The following is an 18,110-nucleotide window of genomic DNA, read 5'->3' on the forward strand; positions in this document are numbered from 1 at the left end:
CAACTGACGGGTGTGGATTCTGGCTGGGGGTAGGGGTGGGGCCAGTTTCCCCACCATTTTCATGATGCTTGAATGCATTCCGGGAGAGCACTTGGCATCCTAGTGCGAGCTGACTGTGTATGCGCTGCTGCCTCCTGATAGACCACGAGTTCTGTGAGTATGTCTCATTTAGTTTTTATATCCACAGTGTCTGCCACAGAGCAGATACTCATTTATTGAATTTGATTTGGCCAAATTCCTCCAGCTGCCTCACAGTCATGATGGAGGAAGATAAACTGAATGGGTCACTGAGCATTAGTCACGGGCCAGGTGGTTCCCACACCATCTGTGTCTCTCCCGACAACCACTGCGGGTCCAGGGATCCGCTGATTTACAGAGAAGGAGGCAGAACACGTGGCCAAGGGCCTTGGTAATGGCTACACAGTAAGGAATGGACTCGAGCTCAGGACTCTGTAAAGAAAAGTCTGTGTTCTGAGGTCAAGCGTTTCCTGAAAAGGTGGGTGTCTGGCTCTGCCAGGCAGACACTTTTCTAGGCCCACCGGGTCAACGCTGGGGCCGGTGGCGGTCTGGAGATAACACAGCCCCAACCTTGCAGAAACATTAAGTCCTCTGATTTGTGGGAAATCTGAGGGGAAAGGACGCTTGGGGCCTCTGAAGCAGGCCCAGGCAGCTGAGGCAACACCAGTGAATGCCGTGGTCAGCAGGCTGTGGTGACACGCAAGGCCAGGCAGGCAGGCTTCGGGCCCAGCTCTGCCCTCAGGGGACTCTGGGAAACCTCCTAACCCTGAGATCCAGTTTTCTAGTCCATAAAATGGAGAGAAGAACGCCTATGTTATAGGACTGTTGAGGGAATCTGAGAGGTGATGAAACACATTTTCACATCCTGAGGTCTGGGGAAGTCGTTCTGGTTTATACACGGTTTAACTCAAAATTTTATGCTAACTAAAACAGCTTGTTACACGCATCGTATGTCTGCTTTAATTATGAAAGAAAAGGGAACACTGACTAGAAGTAAAGAATGTTCATGTTAAAAAAAATTAAATGCCTTCTTTTCTGCTACCCCTTCGATGATAAGATTCCCTCCCCAGGTACCATGGACAGACGGACTTGCTGTTTGCTGATCTGTTTTTTTAACTTGAAAGAGCACATCTTTGACTTGTTTAATGTTCTTTGACCTGACAAGATACAAAATTGTGCTGAAAACCAGGCTTCCCCAGAGCAGATCCTCAGTGTGACCTGAGAGGCTGTCTCCAGGGCTATGGTCCATAGTCTAGCTCACATAAAACTCTTGGTTTATTGATTATTTTTGGTGACAGATAATATACTAAAAAACATTTAACATGGTGCCATGCATGGAGCAGGAATATACCAGTAGCTTTATCAAATACCTTGAATGTCCTTGTTTAGTCTACTCATAGACCCAACCAGGATGTAACGAGCAGAGGACTGAGCTCCAGTTGGGGGTTTAGGAAATAAAGTTCCCATTGTCTCTCATTTTTCTATCAGCTTCTATCAGCTGTGTGATACTGGCCAAAGAGAAATAACTGCTTACAATTTTAACTTTTTTTTCTTACCTTAACTGTTTTAAACGCTCAATGTAGCGATATGTAAAGACAAAGACAAAATAAAAAACACAAGCATAATTCCATCTCCCAGAGACAACTACTCATGGAGTTTTGGTTTTTCTGTCCATTATTTTACAGATATGGTACAGACCTACAAATACCTCTAAAAAATCAAGTTGTCATATTATACATGCAGTTTTAGACATTACTCAGGACACAGTGGGGAAAAAAGAAAACACTTGACCGGGAACGACATACTCCCGCGAGCATGGTGTTCAGTGCTGTGAAATACTGCATGATGCCCGTGAACCCCGTCTTGCTGGGAATTCAGGTTTTCGGTTTCTAGGACTCCATCCCCACACCCACCACCTCAGGTGGAAGGACCGGAATTTCTCGTACCATGTACAGGAGAAAAGGCCAGCTCACGAGGTGCCTGATGATGTTATCGCCTGTCATCTTCTCATGACTGTTGGGTCCGAATGTCACCAGCAAGTAGGTACCCACGATGGCCAGACCGCAGCCAACGAAGGATAAGATGTAGCGCCCTGCAGGGAGAAGGAGGTGTCGCATGGCTCACTGCAGCCATTGGCCAGGCCAGCACGTGCCTCTGGGGCAACACATGAGGACCTGCTGTTCTCTGAATTTTCGGTTTTTCTTTACTTAAAAAAAAAAAAAAAGAGAGAATATCTCCATGCTGCTGCTGCTGCTGCTGCTAAGTTGCTTCAGTCGTGTCCGACTCTGTGTGACCCCATAGACGGCAGCCCACCAGGCTCCCCCGTCCCTGGGATTCTCCAGGCAAGAACACTGGAGTGGATTGCCATTTCCTTCTCCAATGCATGAAAGTGAAAAGTGAAAGTGAAGTCTCTCAGTCGTGTTCAACTCTTAGTGACCTCATGGACTGCAGCCCACCAGGCTTCTCTGTCCATGGGATTTTCCAGGCAAGAGTACTGGAGTGGGGTGCCATTGCCTTCCCTGATATCTCCATGAATGTCATTTAAAAAAATAACATTTAACATGAAAAAAAATTTTAACGAGGTAGAGCATGCATAACAAAAAGTGCTGGATGAATTTTTACAAAGTGAACTCACCATGTCACCAGCACCCAGGTGGATAAAAGGAATGTTAGCAGGACCCCCAAATCCTCACTTTGTGTCCCCTTCCCGTCAGTAGACTCCACCCCAGGGTGACACTTTGACTTCTGCCGGCACTGATCGTTTGCCTGGGTTTGCACTTTATATCGATGGAATCATACACTGTGTTTTCTCGTGCCTGTGTTCTTGCAAGATTATGTTTGTGAGGTTCATCTGTATCCTGGCCTGTGGTGATAGTTTCTTCATTCTCACTGCTGCATGGTGGCCCACGTGTGAATAGGACACAATTTATCATTTTTACTGTTGATGGGCATTTAAGTAGTCTCCAGTCTTGTGTTATAACAAATCATGTTGCTATGATGTTCCTGTGCATGGCATTTGGAAAACAAATACATGTACTTCTGTTGGGCATAAAACTAGGAGCGGAATTCCTGGGTCCCAGGACATGCAGATGTTCAGTTTAGTAGGTATTGTCATGGTTTTCCAAAGTAGCTGTACCCCAACTTCCACTCCCACCAGTACAGTATGAGTAAAACTGCATATTTTTTCTTCTTCATTCTAGTTGTTTTGGTATTGTGCTCTGGTTTAACGTGTATTTTATAAGGAACATTCTAAAGCTAGATGGGCGAGATTTAAAAAAAAAAAAAATATATATATATATATAACCGTCAAAAGCAAGCCTTCAGAGCCTATGTTTTCCAAATGACAGGCACAGAAATTTTCATGGCAACATGATTTATTATAATGCAAGACTGGAGACTGCTTAAATGCCATCAACAGTAGAAATGATAAATTGTGTCCTATTCACACGCAGACCAACATACAGCAGTGAGACTGAAGGAACTACCACCACAGGCCGAGATACAGAAGATTCTCACAAACACAATCTTGCATGAACACAGACAATTTTAAAAAAACTGTCTAATCCTCTCCCAGTTGGCTGTTTGAACTACTCCCAGGGAACTATCTAAGTACATCAGCACTACTCCGCAGACTTGTCAGAGACTGTTGGTGGCCCAGGGGGCATGCTCCTGGGTGAAGGTCCAGAGTCTCCTGACTCTTCCCCAGGGTCCTGTCACACTCTGGCTGAACCCTGTGGGGTTGCTGAAAAGCTTTTGAGGTTGAGGGAGCCCAGCTCCAGGCAAGCTGAAAAGGGCTATGACTTTTGAGCTGCACATATGGTGACCACAGGCCTCTGGATTTTCCTGTGATAGAAATAACTATACCTGTTCCATTCTACCCGGAAGAGGTGATGGCACCCCACTCCAGTACTCTTGCCTGGAAAATCCCATGGACGGAGGAGCCTGGTAGGCTGCAGTCCATGGGGTCGTGAAGAGTCGGGCACGACTGAGCGACTTCACTTTCACTTTTCACTTTTCACTTTCATGCATTGGAGAAGGAAATGGCAACCCACTCCAGTGTTCTTGCCTGGAGAACCCCAGGGACGGGGGAGCCTGGTGGGCTGCTGTCTATGGGGTCGCACAGAGTTGGACATGACTGAAGCGACTTAGCAGCAGCAGCAGCAGTTCCATTCTACCGTATCTAGGAAATGTGATACCACATTAAATGTCCTTTATTTTCAATGCTTACTCCTTGGAAGGAAAGTTATGACCAACCTAGATAGCATATTAAAAAGCAGAGATATTACTTTGCCAACAAAGGTCTGTCTACTCAAGGCTATGGTTTTTCCAGTGGTCATGTATGGATGTGAGATTTGGACTTTGAAGAAAGCTGAGCACCAAAGAATTGATGCTTTTGAACTGTGGTGTTGGAGAAGACTCTTGAGAATCCCTTGGACTGCAAGGAGATCCAACCAGTCCATCCTAAAGGAGATCAGTCCTGGGTGTTCATTGGAAGGACTGATGCTAAAGCTGAAACTCCAATACTTTGGCCACCTCATGTGAAGAGTTGACTCATTGGAAAAGACTCTGATGCTGAGAGGGATTGGGGGCAGGAGAAGGGGATGACAGAGGATGAGACGGATAGATGGCATCACCGACTTGATGGACATGAGTTTGAGTGAACTCTGGGAGTTGGTGATGGACAGGGAGGCCCGGTGTGCTGTGATTCATGCGGTCGCAAAGAGTCGGACATGACTGAGTGACTGAACTGAACTGATTTTCATTCTAGGCCTCAAAAGGTGTTAAAAAAAAAACTAGTTATTAAATTGCTCAGCAAATGAAGCAGCCATGGTTAAACTCAACAGGGTAAGTTCTGTGCAAGCCTATTTCTTTAAGTTCTCTGCAGGCAGGGACAGGTCTCACTCATCAATATGCCTGCATTGTCCAGCAAAGGACTAGCACTGGGTGAATGTTTGCTGAATTTCATGGAACTTTAAGCAGGGTGGCCACACACAACTGTGCAGGTTGCTCACTGCACAATGGCAGCGAGGAGGGCTAAAATCTAGCCCAAGCTCTGCTCACCAAGGCAGGTGCCCACAGAACTACAGATGGCCAGAGGGGCATCTTTTTCCAATTCACATAGGGTGTGCTGCTCATTCCAGGACCACCTAGACTGACCCTGGAAGGGACACAAACCTTTACACTGGTCTCTGAATCAGCCCAGCCCCACCCCTCTCCTTCTCAGAATTACTACAAATCATTCTGAGTCTTTGCAGCGTGGTTTATTTGCTGAACAGTTCAGTTCAGCTCAGTTCAGTCGCTCAATTGTGTCTGACTCTTTGCGACCCCATGGACTTCAGCATACCAGGCTTCCCTGTCCATCACCAACTGACGGAGTTTACTCAGACTCATGTCCATTGAGTCGGTGATGCCATCCAACCATCTCATCCTCTGTCATCCCCTTCTGCTCCAGCCTTCAATCTTTCCCAGCATCAAGGTCTTTTCCAGTGAGTCAGTTCTTCACATCAGGTGGCCAAAGTATTGGAGTTTCAGCTTCAACATCAGTCCTTCCATTGAATATTCAGGACTGATTTCCTTTAGGATGGACTGGTTGGATCTCCTTGCAGTCCAAGGGATTCTCAAGAGTCTTTTCCAACACCACAGTTCAAAAGCATCAGTTCTTCAGGACTCAGCTTTCTTTATAGTCCAACTCTCACATCCATACATGACTACTGGAAAAACCATAGCCTTGACTAGACTTGCTGAACAGTAGTTCTGCTTTTTCCAGAGTTAGATTCTTTTCTTTTTCCACCTCCTCTTCCAGTCTTGCTCTTACTCGTCACCAATGATTCAGAACAGTGGTTCTCAAACCTGGCTGTATGTCTGCAGCATCTTGGGAGTTTCCTCTCCCTGACGTTTTGTATTTGGAAACTTTCAGACACACGGAAAAGTTGAAAGAGTTGTATAGAAAGCACTCATAGTCCCACAGCAAGATTCTAAATTGACATTTTCTTATACTTGCTCTATCGGCTATTGATGCATTTTCTTCATCCCTCCACTCATTCTTCAAGCCAGGTTATTTTCAGATATATTCCAAAGCAAGTTGCAGACAAATATACTTCATCCTGGGGAGCTTTGTAAGAATGCAAATGCCTAGGGCCCTCAGCCCAGATTCAAAGTCTCCGGGAATACAGCCTGGACCCACCATTATGTCACTTCCTAGCATGGCTTGTAAGGTCCTCCATCATCCAGTCCTCATGTGTCCTTGCTCTCATGTCCTCCTTCCTCCTGTACTCATCACCTTACAGCTGTGCTGGCCTTACTGATACCAGATACGCCAAACTTATCCCAGCCTCAGGGCCTTTGCACCTGCTGCTTCCTCTGCATGGAACACTTTGCCCACAGACCTTGGCAATGGTAGTCTCTTCAGTATTACTTGGGTCTGGGCCCCACCTCTTCAGAGAATCTATCCCTGACCAGTCTAGGAAAAGTATCCCCATGTTCCCAGTGCCCCACCAAAAAGCATTGTTTTCTCTGAAGCACTCACTAAGATCCAGAATTATCTTGTTGATTTAGTCATATAGTTCACTTGTTTATTATATATAAACATGTATACAGATGTATACAGATATATATATATAGGGCTTTTCCAGTTGACTCAGTGGTAAAGAATTGTTTGCAACGCAGGAGCCTCAGGTTTGATCCCAGGGCTGGGAAGAAGAAGGGTATGGCAACCCACTCCAGTATTCTTCCTTGGAGAACCCCATGGACTGAGGAGCCTGGCGGGCTACAGTCCATAGGGTCCAAGAGTTGGACACGACTGCGACTCAGCATGTCTGCACGCACACACATATATATAACACATACATTAGATTGTAAGCTCCATCTCTCCTACTGCTATATCCTCAGCACCCACGGCAGAGAGTGGAACTTAGTAGGTAACTTCTTCCCCACCCCTTGGGTTTCTGTGCGGAGGGGCCTCCAATGGACACACACTTCTGCTTCTTGCCCCATTGGTCCACATTTCTCAACTGAATGCAGATAATCTATGAAAAGAATTTAAACACTCGGGTTTTGTTCTTTTTTCTCCCTTCTCTGCCACAAGATATGAATGTACGGCAGTAATTCTGGATAAGTGTTCCATTCTGTAAACCTAAATATTTCCTTGGGAGGATGGCCTAAGGTCTAGGTGGGGGCTGGGGCATACTGGAGGAGAATGTAAACAAGTTCATGCGGCTGCATGTTCTAACCTAACTTTCGTTAGTAATAAGGCATAACTTCTGATCTCCTGTTTGGCTTCCTTGTTTAGTTCCCATTGCTTTAAAACTCAGGGAAAGAGGGAGCCTTTTACCGGGCCTACTAAAATCCCAATAGATGTTCAATAAATACTGATTATATGCAATGAATGAAAGCCCATTTTAAAAAGTTTCACAGATGGTTCTGATGGATAGCCAGGTTTGGGAATCACTGATTAAAAAACCCAGCCCTCAGTAGCCTGCTGAGGGTGGGATATAGAACCACATGGAGGAGAAGGAGACAGATGATCTCTAGATTGGGAGGAGCTGGATTTATAGTGAAAAAAGACACAAGAATAAAACTATGAACATGGGCTCAAACCAATGAACTTACTCAGGAAGTCTTTAGGTTTCCATTTTTCTTTGATGAATATGATCCCTATGATGGCGCTGGCTGTAAGGAAAAAATAGCAGAAGAAGAGAACTGAAGCTCCCGTCAGTCAAATGCGAGTCCCTTCACCCACGCCCTCTGGGTTGGCTCATTTGCACTGGAGCTTGGTACTTCCTAAGCTCTCACTCACGCCCCCAAGAGCTCAGTCCCTTATAATGTCCATCTTCAAAACAGAGGCTCCTCTCTGAGCCTCCCTGAGGATTTCCTACAAGGCCAGGAGCACCAGGGTTTGACTATTTGCTGTATGACCAGCAACTCACACAAGTTCTTTCTGGCACATTCACTCTTTGGGGTGGGCACTATTATGATTCCATGTGAAACATGGGGACACGGAGGCTGAGAGAGGGAAAGGAATCCCTTAAGACCATGCAGCTGGCAAGGAAAGGCTCAAATCTAGGACTGCTGGAGGCCAGGGGTCCTGGTCCTTCACGGCAATGTCCACCTCTGATGTTTCCCCCTGGTTCTTTTCTCTTCCTGACTCTTGCAAGCTTACAGATGCGTTCAAACGTCCTCATGACTGTCCTAAAAGAGGAGGCTGGCATTGATTGTGAATAGCCCTGGATTACTGTCTCAGGTCTGCCTCTTCTGGCTGCGTTTTCTGGGTTGGTCACTTCACCTGAGAATTCCTTTCCTGATTCAGCCTGCACCAGCGGGCTGAGCGTTAGTAGTCAGGAAACCACGAGTAGCTCGGAATCAGCCACAGTGTGAGTATTTATACCAGAAATACTACAAATCAGGTCTTCCTTTTCTTTCTTACTGTTCTGTCCTTTCCCTACCTCCTTTCACATTCTCTCTTCTTTCATTTTCTCTCTCTCAAGTTCGTTTATCAGCACATCACTGAAAATACCTACTTCTCCCTGGAGAAGGAAATGACAACCCACTCCAGTATTCTTGCCTGGAAAAATTCCATGGACAGAGGAGCCTGGCAAGCTAGAGCCCATGGGGTTGCAAAAGAGTTGGACACAACTAAGCAACTGAGCACACAGAGTTATAGGGTCAATTAAATGAGATAACACATGCAAATTATTTATCACACAGTTTGTGATCAATAACTGAGCTATTATTATTATTAAAGCATCTGGAACAGTGACTAATATGTAATAGGTAACCAACAAATGGTGGTTATTATTTTAATATTTATTTATTTTTAATGTTATTTTTTTCTGGGTGACTAAGAAGCTCTAAGATCTCTGTAATTTCCAAGGGCTGATCCCTGAATTTCATCATTATAATTTGCTCTATTTTAAAGAATTTGGTTATTTGATCCTTATTAAACTTTAAAGGCTAGTATTTAAAGCACCTGTCATTCAGTCACATATTCCTCTTTGTGAATAAAGGTTCTGAGAGCCCTTTGGACAGATCAGCAATGCACAGAGGACAAATCTATTAAAACCCTGTTGGGACAAGCAACAACACAGGTGTGAAACGTGGGCCAGATGTAAGACAGTAGGGAGAAGTCATGACTATGGTAGACAACTTGCCTCAGTGAAAGGCACTCAAATGATATTTTGAAACAATATTGTGTGGGTAAGAACATGGCATGCCTGAAGATCTTGGTCATCTTGTAGGCTGCCTGTTTACCCACCCTGGTCAAGAAAGAGGGGCTTTCAATAAATAGGATGAGGGAAAGGAAATAAGTTTCCACTCCTTTGCCAACTCCTGGTAATTGGTAATGACTGCCTGAAGCCCTGAGGATTCTGAGGGCCCATCCAGGCTCACGAGGAAGGAAGGCTATGATTGATTAGTGATGTCTGCCTTGGGTACAGGAGGGGCTATAATTGCCAGGCATACACCATCCCTGCTGGCCCTCTTAGAAGGGCCTCTTAATTCCAGGAGGATTAAGACTCAAAATATGATTTTCTCCTTTAAGAGCAGGGAAGAGCTTCTCAGCACTACAATCCTTGCCAGTAAGATGAAAGGAAATATTTCAAAGCAAGTTCATTGTTCTTGCTCCTATGTACAAAAAAACTATTGTCCACTAATCTACTAAAATCTTTTATTTAACAAAAAAAGAATTTTTTCTAATTCTATTTTATTTGTGACCTCATGAACATCAAAACTCCTTTGTCTTCTAGATGGTTTAAACATTCTGAAACACTGGTTCAGTGATTACAAAAATTACAGAAAAAATGGCAGATGAGAAAGTTGATGATGTTTTTAAAATTATATCAGTGGATGTAAAAAGATCAGCGAATAAGGTGAATATGCATTTCTTACAGGGGCTTCTCTGCTGGCTCACATGGTGTGAGATATCTGAATTCTATGAAAGCTTAGTTTATTTTCATGGTGTTAGGATGAACGGGTCAAGGTTAATCTTCCTTCTGCAGTAGAAATAAAAAGCAACTCTGATGAACGTTCTGAATCTTAAACAGATTTGGGAGGCAAATAGCCTGGTGTGCATCCCAGCCCTGCTCCTTACTAGCTGTGTGATTTGGGAAAAGCAGCTTCACCACTCTGTGCCTCAGTTTCCTTATCTGTAAAATGAGAATAATAACAGTGTCTCCCTCAAAAGGCTGCCAGGAGAATCAGTATCTGTAAGTGCTTAGAGTAGCGGCTGCTGTGTACGAAGCCCTTTGTAAGTGTTAGGTTTTATTAGCAAAGCAAAAGCTGGCTTGTTGAACAGGTCTCTTTGATCCTGGCGGTGACACTGATCACAGAGGTGGGCGAGTCCCAGGGGAGGGGTGGGGCGGGAGCTGTGTCTTACCTATCACAGAGACAGCGCTGAGGGGCACGATCAGAGAGAGAGGAGCAAAGGCGTAGGAGGCAAACACGCCCAGCTCGCCCAGAAGCATCAGGAACAGGCCCAGCCACCATGTCTTGGTCTTGAAATAGGCCCGAGGGTCCTTGGAGCCTGCAAGGCGGATGTGGCAGTACTTCTAGAAGTCCAAGAAAGAACACGATTCATCCAGATCTCTGGGGAAAAGATGCTACAGCACACGAATCCTAAATCCACACCCCTCCCCCAACTCTTAAAAATAACTTGGGGGAGATTGTCAGATTTTTCTGAGTCCTTCCCTCAGAGAAGAGTAAACACTGAGACAAGAGCTCTCAAACTGGCTGCAAGGCTTTACATTCTCCAGGAAGCTTTAAAAAAATACATGTGTCTGGGCCTCATCCTCAGAGGGGAGGTGTGGGCAAGGCCTGGAAATGTGCATTTCTGATGTACATCACAGGCAACGGGCAGTCTGGGGTGACAGCCATGACCTATGGACCCCCACTTTAGCCTGGCCCTCGGGTTGACCCTCTAACTGCAAGGCTCAGAAGTCCCCGTGTTCAGGGTGCCCACCTGGATACACTCTTTTTTGGAGAAATGCCCACAGCGCTGCTGGGCAGACTGTGAGTGTTAGTGGGTCTTCCCCTCCCTTGGGTGGACACTTGGCCCAAGCAGGGACAGTGTTCCTAGTTCTGGAAATGTGAACTTGGGACACAGACCCTGAGGCAGTGACTAAGGAAAGCCCCAAAGGCATGCTGACTCAGAGGGTCAAGTCTGCCACGTGGGTTGGATCACGGTGCGGGGTTGTGTAGAAGCAGAAATGGAAGCAGAGGAGCTGGTGTGCAGAGGGAAGAGAGGGAGTCAGACGAGGAGCCAGGAGACCACGCAGCCTCAGAAACACACACGTGTGCACACGCGGAAGCAGAGTTTCCATGTGCCCGCTCTAGAGAGGCGGAGCAGCTTGCTCGCTGAAGCTGGGGCAGCATGGAGGGAAAGGATTAGTCATGTGCTGTGTTTGTCTGGCTTGCCGGCGTCCAGTCTGTTTTTTTCTTTCTTTTTAAGTTGTGGCATGTGGAATCTTTAGTTGTAACATGTGGGGTCTAGTTCCCTGACCAGGGACTGAACCCGGGCCCCCTGCATTGGGAGCATGGAGCTTAGCCACTGGACCCCCAGGGAGGTCTCAGGTGTCAAGTCTTATGCTGGGCTTCCCAGAAGCAGTCCTTGAAACAAGGGCTAGGAAGCAGGGCACAGATTTGGGAGGTGATTCCAGGAAGCAAAATCAGGGAGGTGCAAAGTGAGACAGACTAGGGAAGAAGGTCATTGATGGGTACACTAGAGGGTGAGTTAGTGCTTAAGGTAACTGGGGCTCAATTCCACTGAGGACCCTTTAAGAGACCCTGTGAATGCTCCTCAGAACCATCCAACCCAAGGACGGGGGGCTGGGGGTGTTTATCCATTGAATCCCAACCCCCACGGGTTGAAGGCTGCCCTGGGGCATTAACAACCACACCAGCACCCAACACACGCAGCTGGTTGTCTAGCTGCACCTGCAGCCAGTGGGGTCATTCCCACGGTGTTCTGAGCTCACTCCAAACCACAGCTGCCTGGGATCTTAACTAGGCCGAGGGCATGTGGGGCAGGGCGTCCACAGCAGCTGCTCCAGGGCACTCCCCACCCCACCTAGAGACTTCTAAATAACAGAGAGCGCTGTCCTCATAGTTGAGGGGTGATGGGGGATGAAGTGGGGGCATAGAACCAAGAGAGAATCCTGGAACAATCCACCAGGTATTGTCCCAACCCCAGGATGGGGGGCAACATCCCACTGGGAGGAGGCAGACGCGCCTGCCCCGGATGACCCAACTCCGGCTACATCTCTGTGCTAGGCAGTGCTGGCGATGGAAACATACCTGGAGATTCAGTGCAATGCTGACCACAAGGTGCCCGAAAATTGCCAGGAGAGCACCGATCAAGTTTTCCTGTAAGGAAAGTTCACAGAAGCAGACATGAATGACCTGGGCCTAAGCCAAGGGGACCCAGAACACAAACTGTTCAAACAGTTTGAACCCAGCTGTTTGCTGTTCCAAAACAAAATCAGAAAAACAACCTTCATTACAAAACCATGCCTCCCCAGACCCTCTACTGGAATTTTTCTGCCCGAGTTTAATCTGGCTGCCTTGCTAGTTTAGAGAATATGGCCTAGAATTGAACACTATCAGAAAGCACCAACTTCTGCCCACTGACCCCAAGGATTTGATAAGGCCTAAGTCTGCTCTCCCAGTCCCCTTACTATATTGACTTGGCATAGGCTGGCACAGAAGTCAGAATTTACAGGAAAAACACAGGCAGGGATATGTTCGCCATCTAATCAATGGAGTCTTCCTCTTCCCAGAGGGGTCTCAGTGAGACTCTTTTAACTGGCAAAGTTGCTGATGACACTTTTAATTATTTAATTTATAAAAATCTAATTTATGTCACCTTAAGAATGAGGTTCAGATTCGTTAGCATGACATTTTTTTAAAAGAAAACTTTATACAGTGATAACCAAATATATATTCACTATAGAATAATTAGGAAATATAAATGAAAAGAACAATAATGCAAGAAGATTAAAAAAATCATAGACAGTTACTGCAAATGTTTTGGTTTTTGTAAAAAAAATTTTCCATCCATAAATTTAGATGCCAATAGAAATGTTAATATATTTTATAGAAATAAGATGATAACCTGGTCCTTTACCTAAGGTATTATAAACGCACTCCCCATGCATGTGTGTACTCAGACACTTTAGTTGTGTCTGACTCTTTGCGACCACATGGATTGTGACCTGTCAGGCTCCTTTGTCCGTGGGATTCTCCAAGCAAGAATACTGGAGTGGGTTGCCATTTCCTCCTCCAGGGGATCTGCCCAGGGATCGAACCCTTCTCTTATGTCTCCTGTGTTAGCAGGTGGGTTCTTTACCACTAGCACCTGTAAAGCCCCTGATTCTATGAGTTTGACTATTTAAGATACCCCATAGAAGTAGAATCATGCAGTATCTGTTTTTCTGTAACTGGCTGATTGCCTCAGTCAATTTGGGCTGCTGTAACAAATGTGACAGACTGAGTGGCCACTATTTCTCACAGGTCTGGAGGCTAAGAGGTCCAGGATTAAGGTGCTGGGTGATTCTGTTCCTGGTGAAAGCCCTTTTCCTGGCTTGCAGATGGACACCTTCTTGCTATGTCCTCACATGGTAGAGAAAGAGAACTAACTTGGTCTTGTCTCTCTTATAATGGCACTAATCCCATTTATGGATGCCCCATTCTCGTAATTGCCTCCCAAAGTCCCCATCTCCAAACACCATCACATTGGGAATTATGACTTCCACAAATGAATTAGGGTAGAAGGACAACAGGCACATTTAGTCTAGCACTTACTTCAGTTTGTATAATGTCCTCAAGGTTAACCCATGTGGTGGCATACTACAGGATTTCCTTCTTTTTTTAAGGCTGGGTAATATTCCGTTGTGGGCTTCCCTGGCGACTCAGTAGTAAAGAATCTGCCTGCCAATGCAGGAGATGTGGGTTTGATCCCTGGGTCAGGAAGATCCCCTGGAGGACGAAATGGCAACCTATTCCAGTATTCTTGCCTGAGAAATCCCATGGACAGAGGAGTCTGGTGGGCTACAGTCCACGCATGGAGTTGCAAAGAGTCAGATACGAGTTAGCAGCTAAACAACAACATCCCACATTCCATTGCAGTACATACCACATTTTCTTTCTTCATTTATCAATGGACATTTGGGTTGTTCCCACATCTTGACTGCTGCCAATAGTGCAGCAATCAACAACAGAGCACCGATATCTCTTTGAAGTCTTGATTTCAGTTCTTCTGGATCCTGCCCAGATTTTTGACCCATAGAATTTGAGCAGTAAAATGGTTGTTGTTTTTAGCTACTTAGGTTGTTGGTTATACAGCGACAGCTAACTGATGCGCTTCCCTGGTGCACCAAGGCCGCCTAACAATCCAGCAGTTCTGGGCTGGGACTCAAGATGTGACTCTATTCCAGATGTTTACAAGTGGGTGGTTTTCATCTTCCATTGATCTGAGTATGGATCACTCTACTGTTGGGTGGTTTCCCACTTTTTTGCTCAGTGAAGGTATTTTAATGTCTTCCCATCTTAATGTCTGGCTCTAAAAGCCTTTTAAGGCCATTCTATGAACCCGGAATATCTTAAATTAACTTGTCACTATCTTTTTTATTGAGACAAAATTAAAAAACCATAAAAGCCAGCATTTTGACCTTTTCAAATGTTTTGTTTCTAGTGTATTCACAATGTTGTTACAAGTAATGGCACTGAAAACAGTGGAATAAAAGAACTCCAGGGAACCATCCTTCCAGAAAAACCGTGAATGAACTCGTAAACACCGTCTAAATCAACTTTTATACAACTCTGGAGTCTAGTTAAAAACTTATAACAAGCAGGGGAAGGCCTGGTAAAGAAAGAAGCATTTGCTTTATGGGCAGAGAGCACTGCGGCATTTTAAATCACCTGCCAACTATTCCTTAAACTACAGACCCATGGTCGTCATGAGGACAGAGGGAGCAATAAGGACTTTATTTGTTAGAAATTGTGGCTGCAGATTCTGACCTATCTGGCACAAAGGCTTGCCTTTGTTTTGCCTGACTTGGAGGCGTTCCAGGGTTGGTGGGAAGCTTCCAGGATGCTATTGCCAAAAGCACTTAAACGTACAAGTATTGGACACAGCAGCCTGGAGCAAGGGATAGCACAGGGATGAACAACAGACAGAAGGGAAAGGCTGGGCATGAAGAAGCCAGGAAGGAAGATATAGGGGGACAAGGTGAGTTGGGAAGGGCTTTTAAAAGCTCCCAAGGATCCTGAGGAATCAAGAAGACAATTCACATACCCAGGGCTGGATGTGTGCTCCATAAAACACTTGAGAAGATGCTAAGCCTTCACCTCTGGTAGCCTTCAGGCAGAGGAGAAGCAGCAAGAATTCAGACAGAGTTGTAAACAGACTGGTAAAGCTTGGAGCAGTGCCCCAGCAGAGCCAGCCTGCAAAGCCTGGGAGAGTTTTGTCCTGTTTTGCTTTTGCTCTAGGCATTCAAGGAACTCTACTGAAACACAAACTGACCACCAAGCTAACAAACACAGACTTGGGTGAGCCACACACAACAGAAAATAGACTTTACCAAAAAAAGTTGAGAAAAATCACTAACCAAGCAAACAATAACAAACCACAACAAACAGCAACCAAAAATGGGGGGTGCAGGGGTGGGGTGCATCTGATTTCCAGAGTTGCCACATAACCTGTTTCTGTTTGGCCGCCCTGCACAGCCTGTGGGATATTAGTTCCCTGACCAGGGATTGAACCTGGGCCCTCAGTAGCAAAAGCACCACATCCCTAACCACTGGACCTCTAGGCAAAGTTGCCACATAACCTCGAATTGTGCCATACTGATAACTAAATCCAGAACATTTCCATCACCCCCCAAAGAAATCCCAAACCCATTAGCATTTAGTCCCCATTTCGCCTCCCCTCATTTTCTGGAAACCACTAGGCTGCTAGCTGTCTCCATGGATTTGTCTATTTTGGACATAAATGGGACCTTACCATATGTGGTCTTTTATGACTGGCTTCTTTCACCTAGAATAATGTTTTTAGGGTTCATCTAACAAAATCAGCACTTCATTCCTGCTTATGGCCAAGTAATATTCCACTATATGGATATACCACATTTTGTTTATCTGTTCGTCAATTACATTTGAATTATTTCTACTTTTTGTCTATCATGATTGTTGTTATGTTTGTGTACATTATATGTGTGTGTGTATATATATATATATGTATATATAAGTGTGTGTGTGTTTTCAATTTTCTTGGGATTTTTCTAGTAGGAATGGGGTTGCTCAGTCACATAGTAACTCTATGTTTTACTTTTGAGGAACTGCCAAGTTGTTTCCTATAGTGGTTACAACAATCTACATTCCCACCAAACAAGGGTTCTAATTTCCCTACATCATTGCCAACACTTGCTATTTTCCTCTTTAAAAAAAAATTATGATAGCCATACCAAAGAGTATGAAATGGTATCTAATTGTGGTTTTGATTTGCATTTCCCTAATGACTTATGGCATCCCACTCCAATACTGTTGCCTGGAGAATCCCATGGATGGAGGAGCCTGGGGGCTGCAGTCCATGGGGTAGCTAAGAGTCGGACACGACTGATCGACTTCACTTTCACTTTCTACTTTCATGCATTGGAGAAGGAAATGGCAGCCCACTCCAGTGTTCTTGCCTGGAGAATCCCATGGACAGAGAAGCCTGGTGGGCTGCAGTCCATGGGGTTGCACAGAGTTGGACACGACTGAAGCGACTTAGCAGCAGCAGCAGCAGCAATGACTTATGATGTTGAGTATCTTTTCAGCTATACATTGGCCATTATTATATCTTCTTCAGAGAATTGTTTATTCAAATCTTGACCTATTTTTTAAAATTCACATGTAATAAAATGGACTATTAGTCATCTTAAAACATATAATTCAGTAGGATTTAGTACATTTTTAATGTTGTGCAACCCTTTGCCTATTTTTAAATTTTTATTATTGAGTTGTAAGATTTCTTTGTGCATTTGTTAAAAGATTTTTATTATTTTTATTATCTTTTTATTATTGAGTTGTATGATTTTTTTATATCAGTTCAGTTCAATCGCTCAGTAGTGTCTGACTCTTTGCAACCCCATGGACTGCAGCATGCCAGGCTTCCCTGTCCATCACAAACTCCCAGAGCTTAGTCAAACTCATGTCCATCGAGTGGGTGATGCCATCCAACCACCTCATCTTCTGTCATCCCCTTCTCCTGCCTTCAATCATTCCCAGCATCAGGGTCTTTTCCAACGAGTCAGTTCTTCTCAGCAGGTGCCCAAAGTATTGCAGTTTTAGCTTCAGCATCAGTCCTTCCAATGAATATTCAGGACTGATTTCCTTTAGGATGGACTGATCGGATCTCCTTGCAGTCCAAGGGACTCTCAAGAGCCTTTTCCAAAACCACAGTTCAAAAGCGTCAATTCTTCGGCACTCAGCTTTCGTTACAAGATACTAAACCTTTGTCAGATGTATGATTTGCAAATATTTTCTCCTATTCTATGGGTCAAAGCTTTATTTTCTTGACAGTGTGCTTTGACAAACACAAGTTTTTAAGATTGATTATTTTTTTCTTCTGTTGCTATGTGGTTTTTGGCATCATAATTTTAAAAAACATCGTCCAATACAAGGTCACAAAAATTTATACCTATGTTTCTTTCCAAGACTCTTTCTTTCCAAAAACTCTTTCCAAGAATATTTAGGTCTTTGGTCCATTTTGAATTAATTTTTTTTACATGATATGAGGAAGGAGTCCAGCTTCATCTTCCTACAGGTGGATATCCAGTTGACCCTACATCATCTGTTTGAAAAAACTACATTATTTTCCTGTTGAGTGGTCTTAGCATCTTCGTCAACTATCAATTGACCACAGAGGTATTGGTTTATTTCTGGTCTCTGTATTATATATAGTCCACTGATCTGCATATCTATCCTTATGCCAATACCACACTGATTGCTGTAGCTTTGTAAAAGTTTTGAAATCAAGAAGTGTGAGTCTTCCAACTTTGTTCTTCTTTTCCCAAGACTGTTTTGGCTAGTTAGAGTCCCTGGTATTTCCATGGGATTGTAGG

The 18,110-nt window shown here is 44.7% G+C and overlaps 1 protein-coding gene across 4 annotated transcripts in view; it reads right to left on the reverse strand.

Moving 5' to 3' along the window:
* The window catches only part of NIPAL3 (NIPA like domain containing 3), a 56,790-nt gene that overhangs the window by 19,088 nt on the left and 19,592 nt on the right, over positions 1 to 18,110 (reverse strand). For all 4 annotated transcript variants that reach the window (XM_061393126.1, XM_061393136.1, XM_061393137.1 and 1 more), the window contains 4 exons: positions 12,304 to 12,372; positions 10,388 to 10,559; positions 7,627 to 7,686; positions 1,965 to 2,110 (listed from right to left, as the gene is read on the reverse strand). In XM_061393126.1, the coding sequence (XP_061249110.1) occupies positions 1,965 to 2,110; positions 7,627 to 7,686; positions 10,388 to 10,559; positions 12,304 to 12,372 (447 nt within the window). The remainder of the gene's footprint in view (positions 1 to 1,964; positions 2,111 to 7,626; positions 7,687 to 10,387; positions 10,560 to 12,303; positions 12,373 to 18,110) is intronic.

Source organism: Bos javanicus, chromosome 2 (genome assembly GCF_032452875.1).
Source record: "Bos javanicus breed banteng chromosome 2, ARS-OSU_banteng_1.0, whole genome shotgun sequence".
In the NCBI taxonomy this organism is placed as follows: domain Eukaryota; kingdom Metazoa; phylum Chordata; class Mammalia; order Artiodactyla; family Bovidae; genus Bos; species Bos javanicus.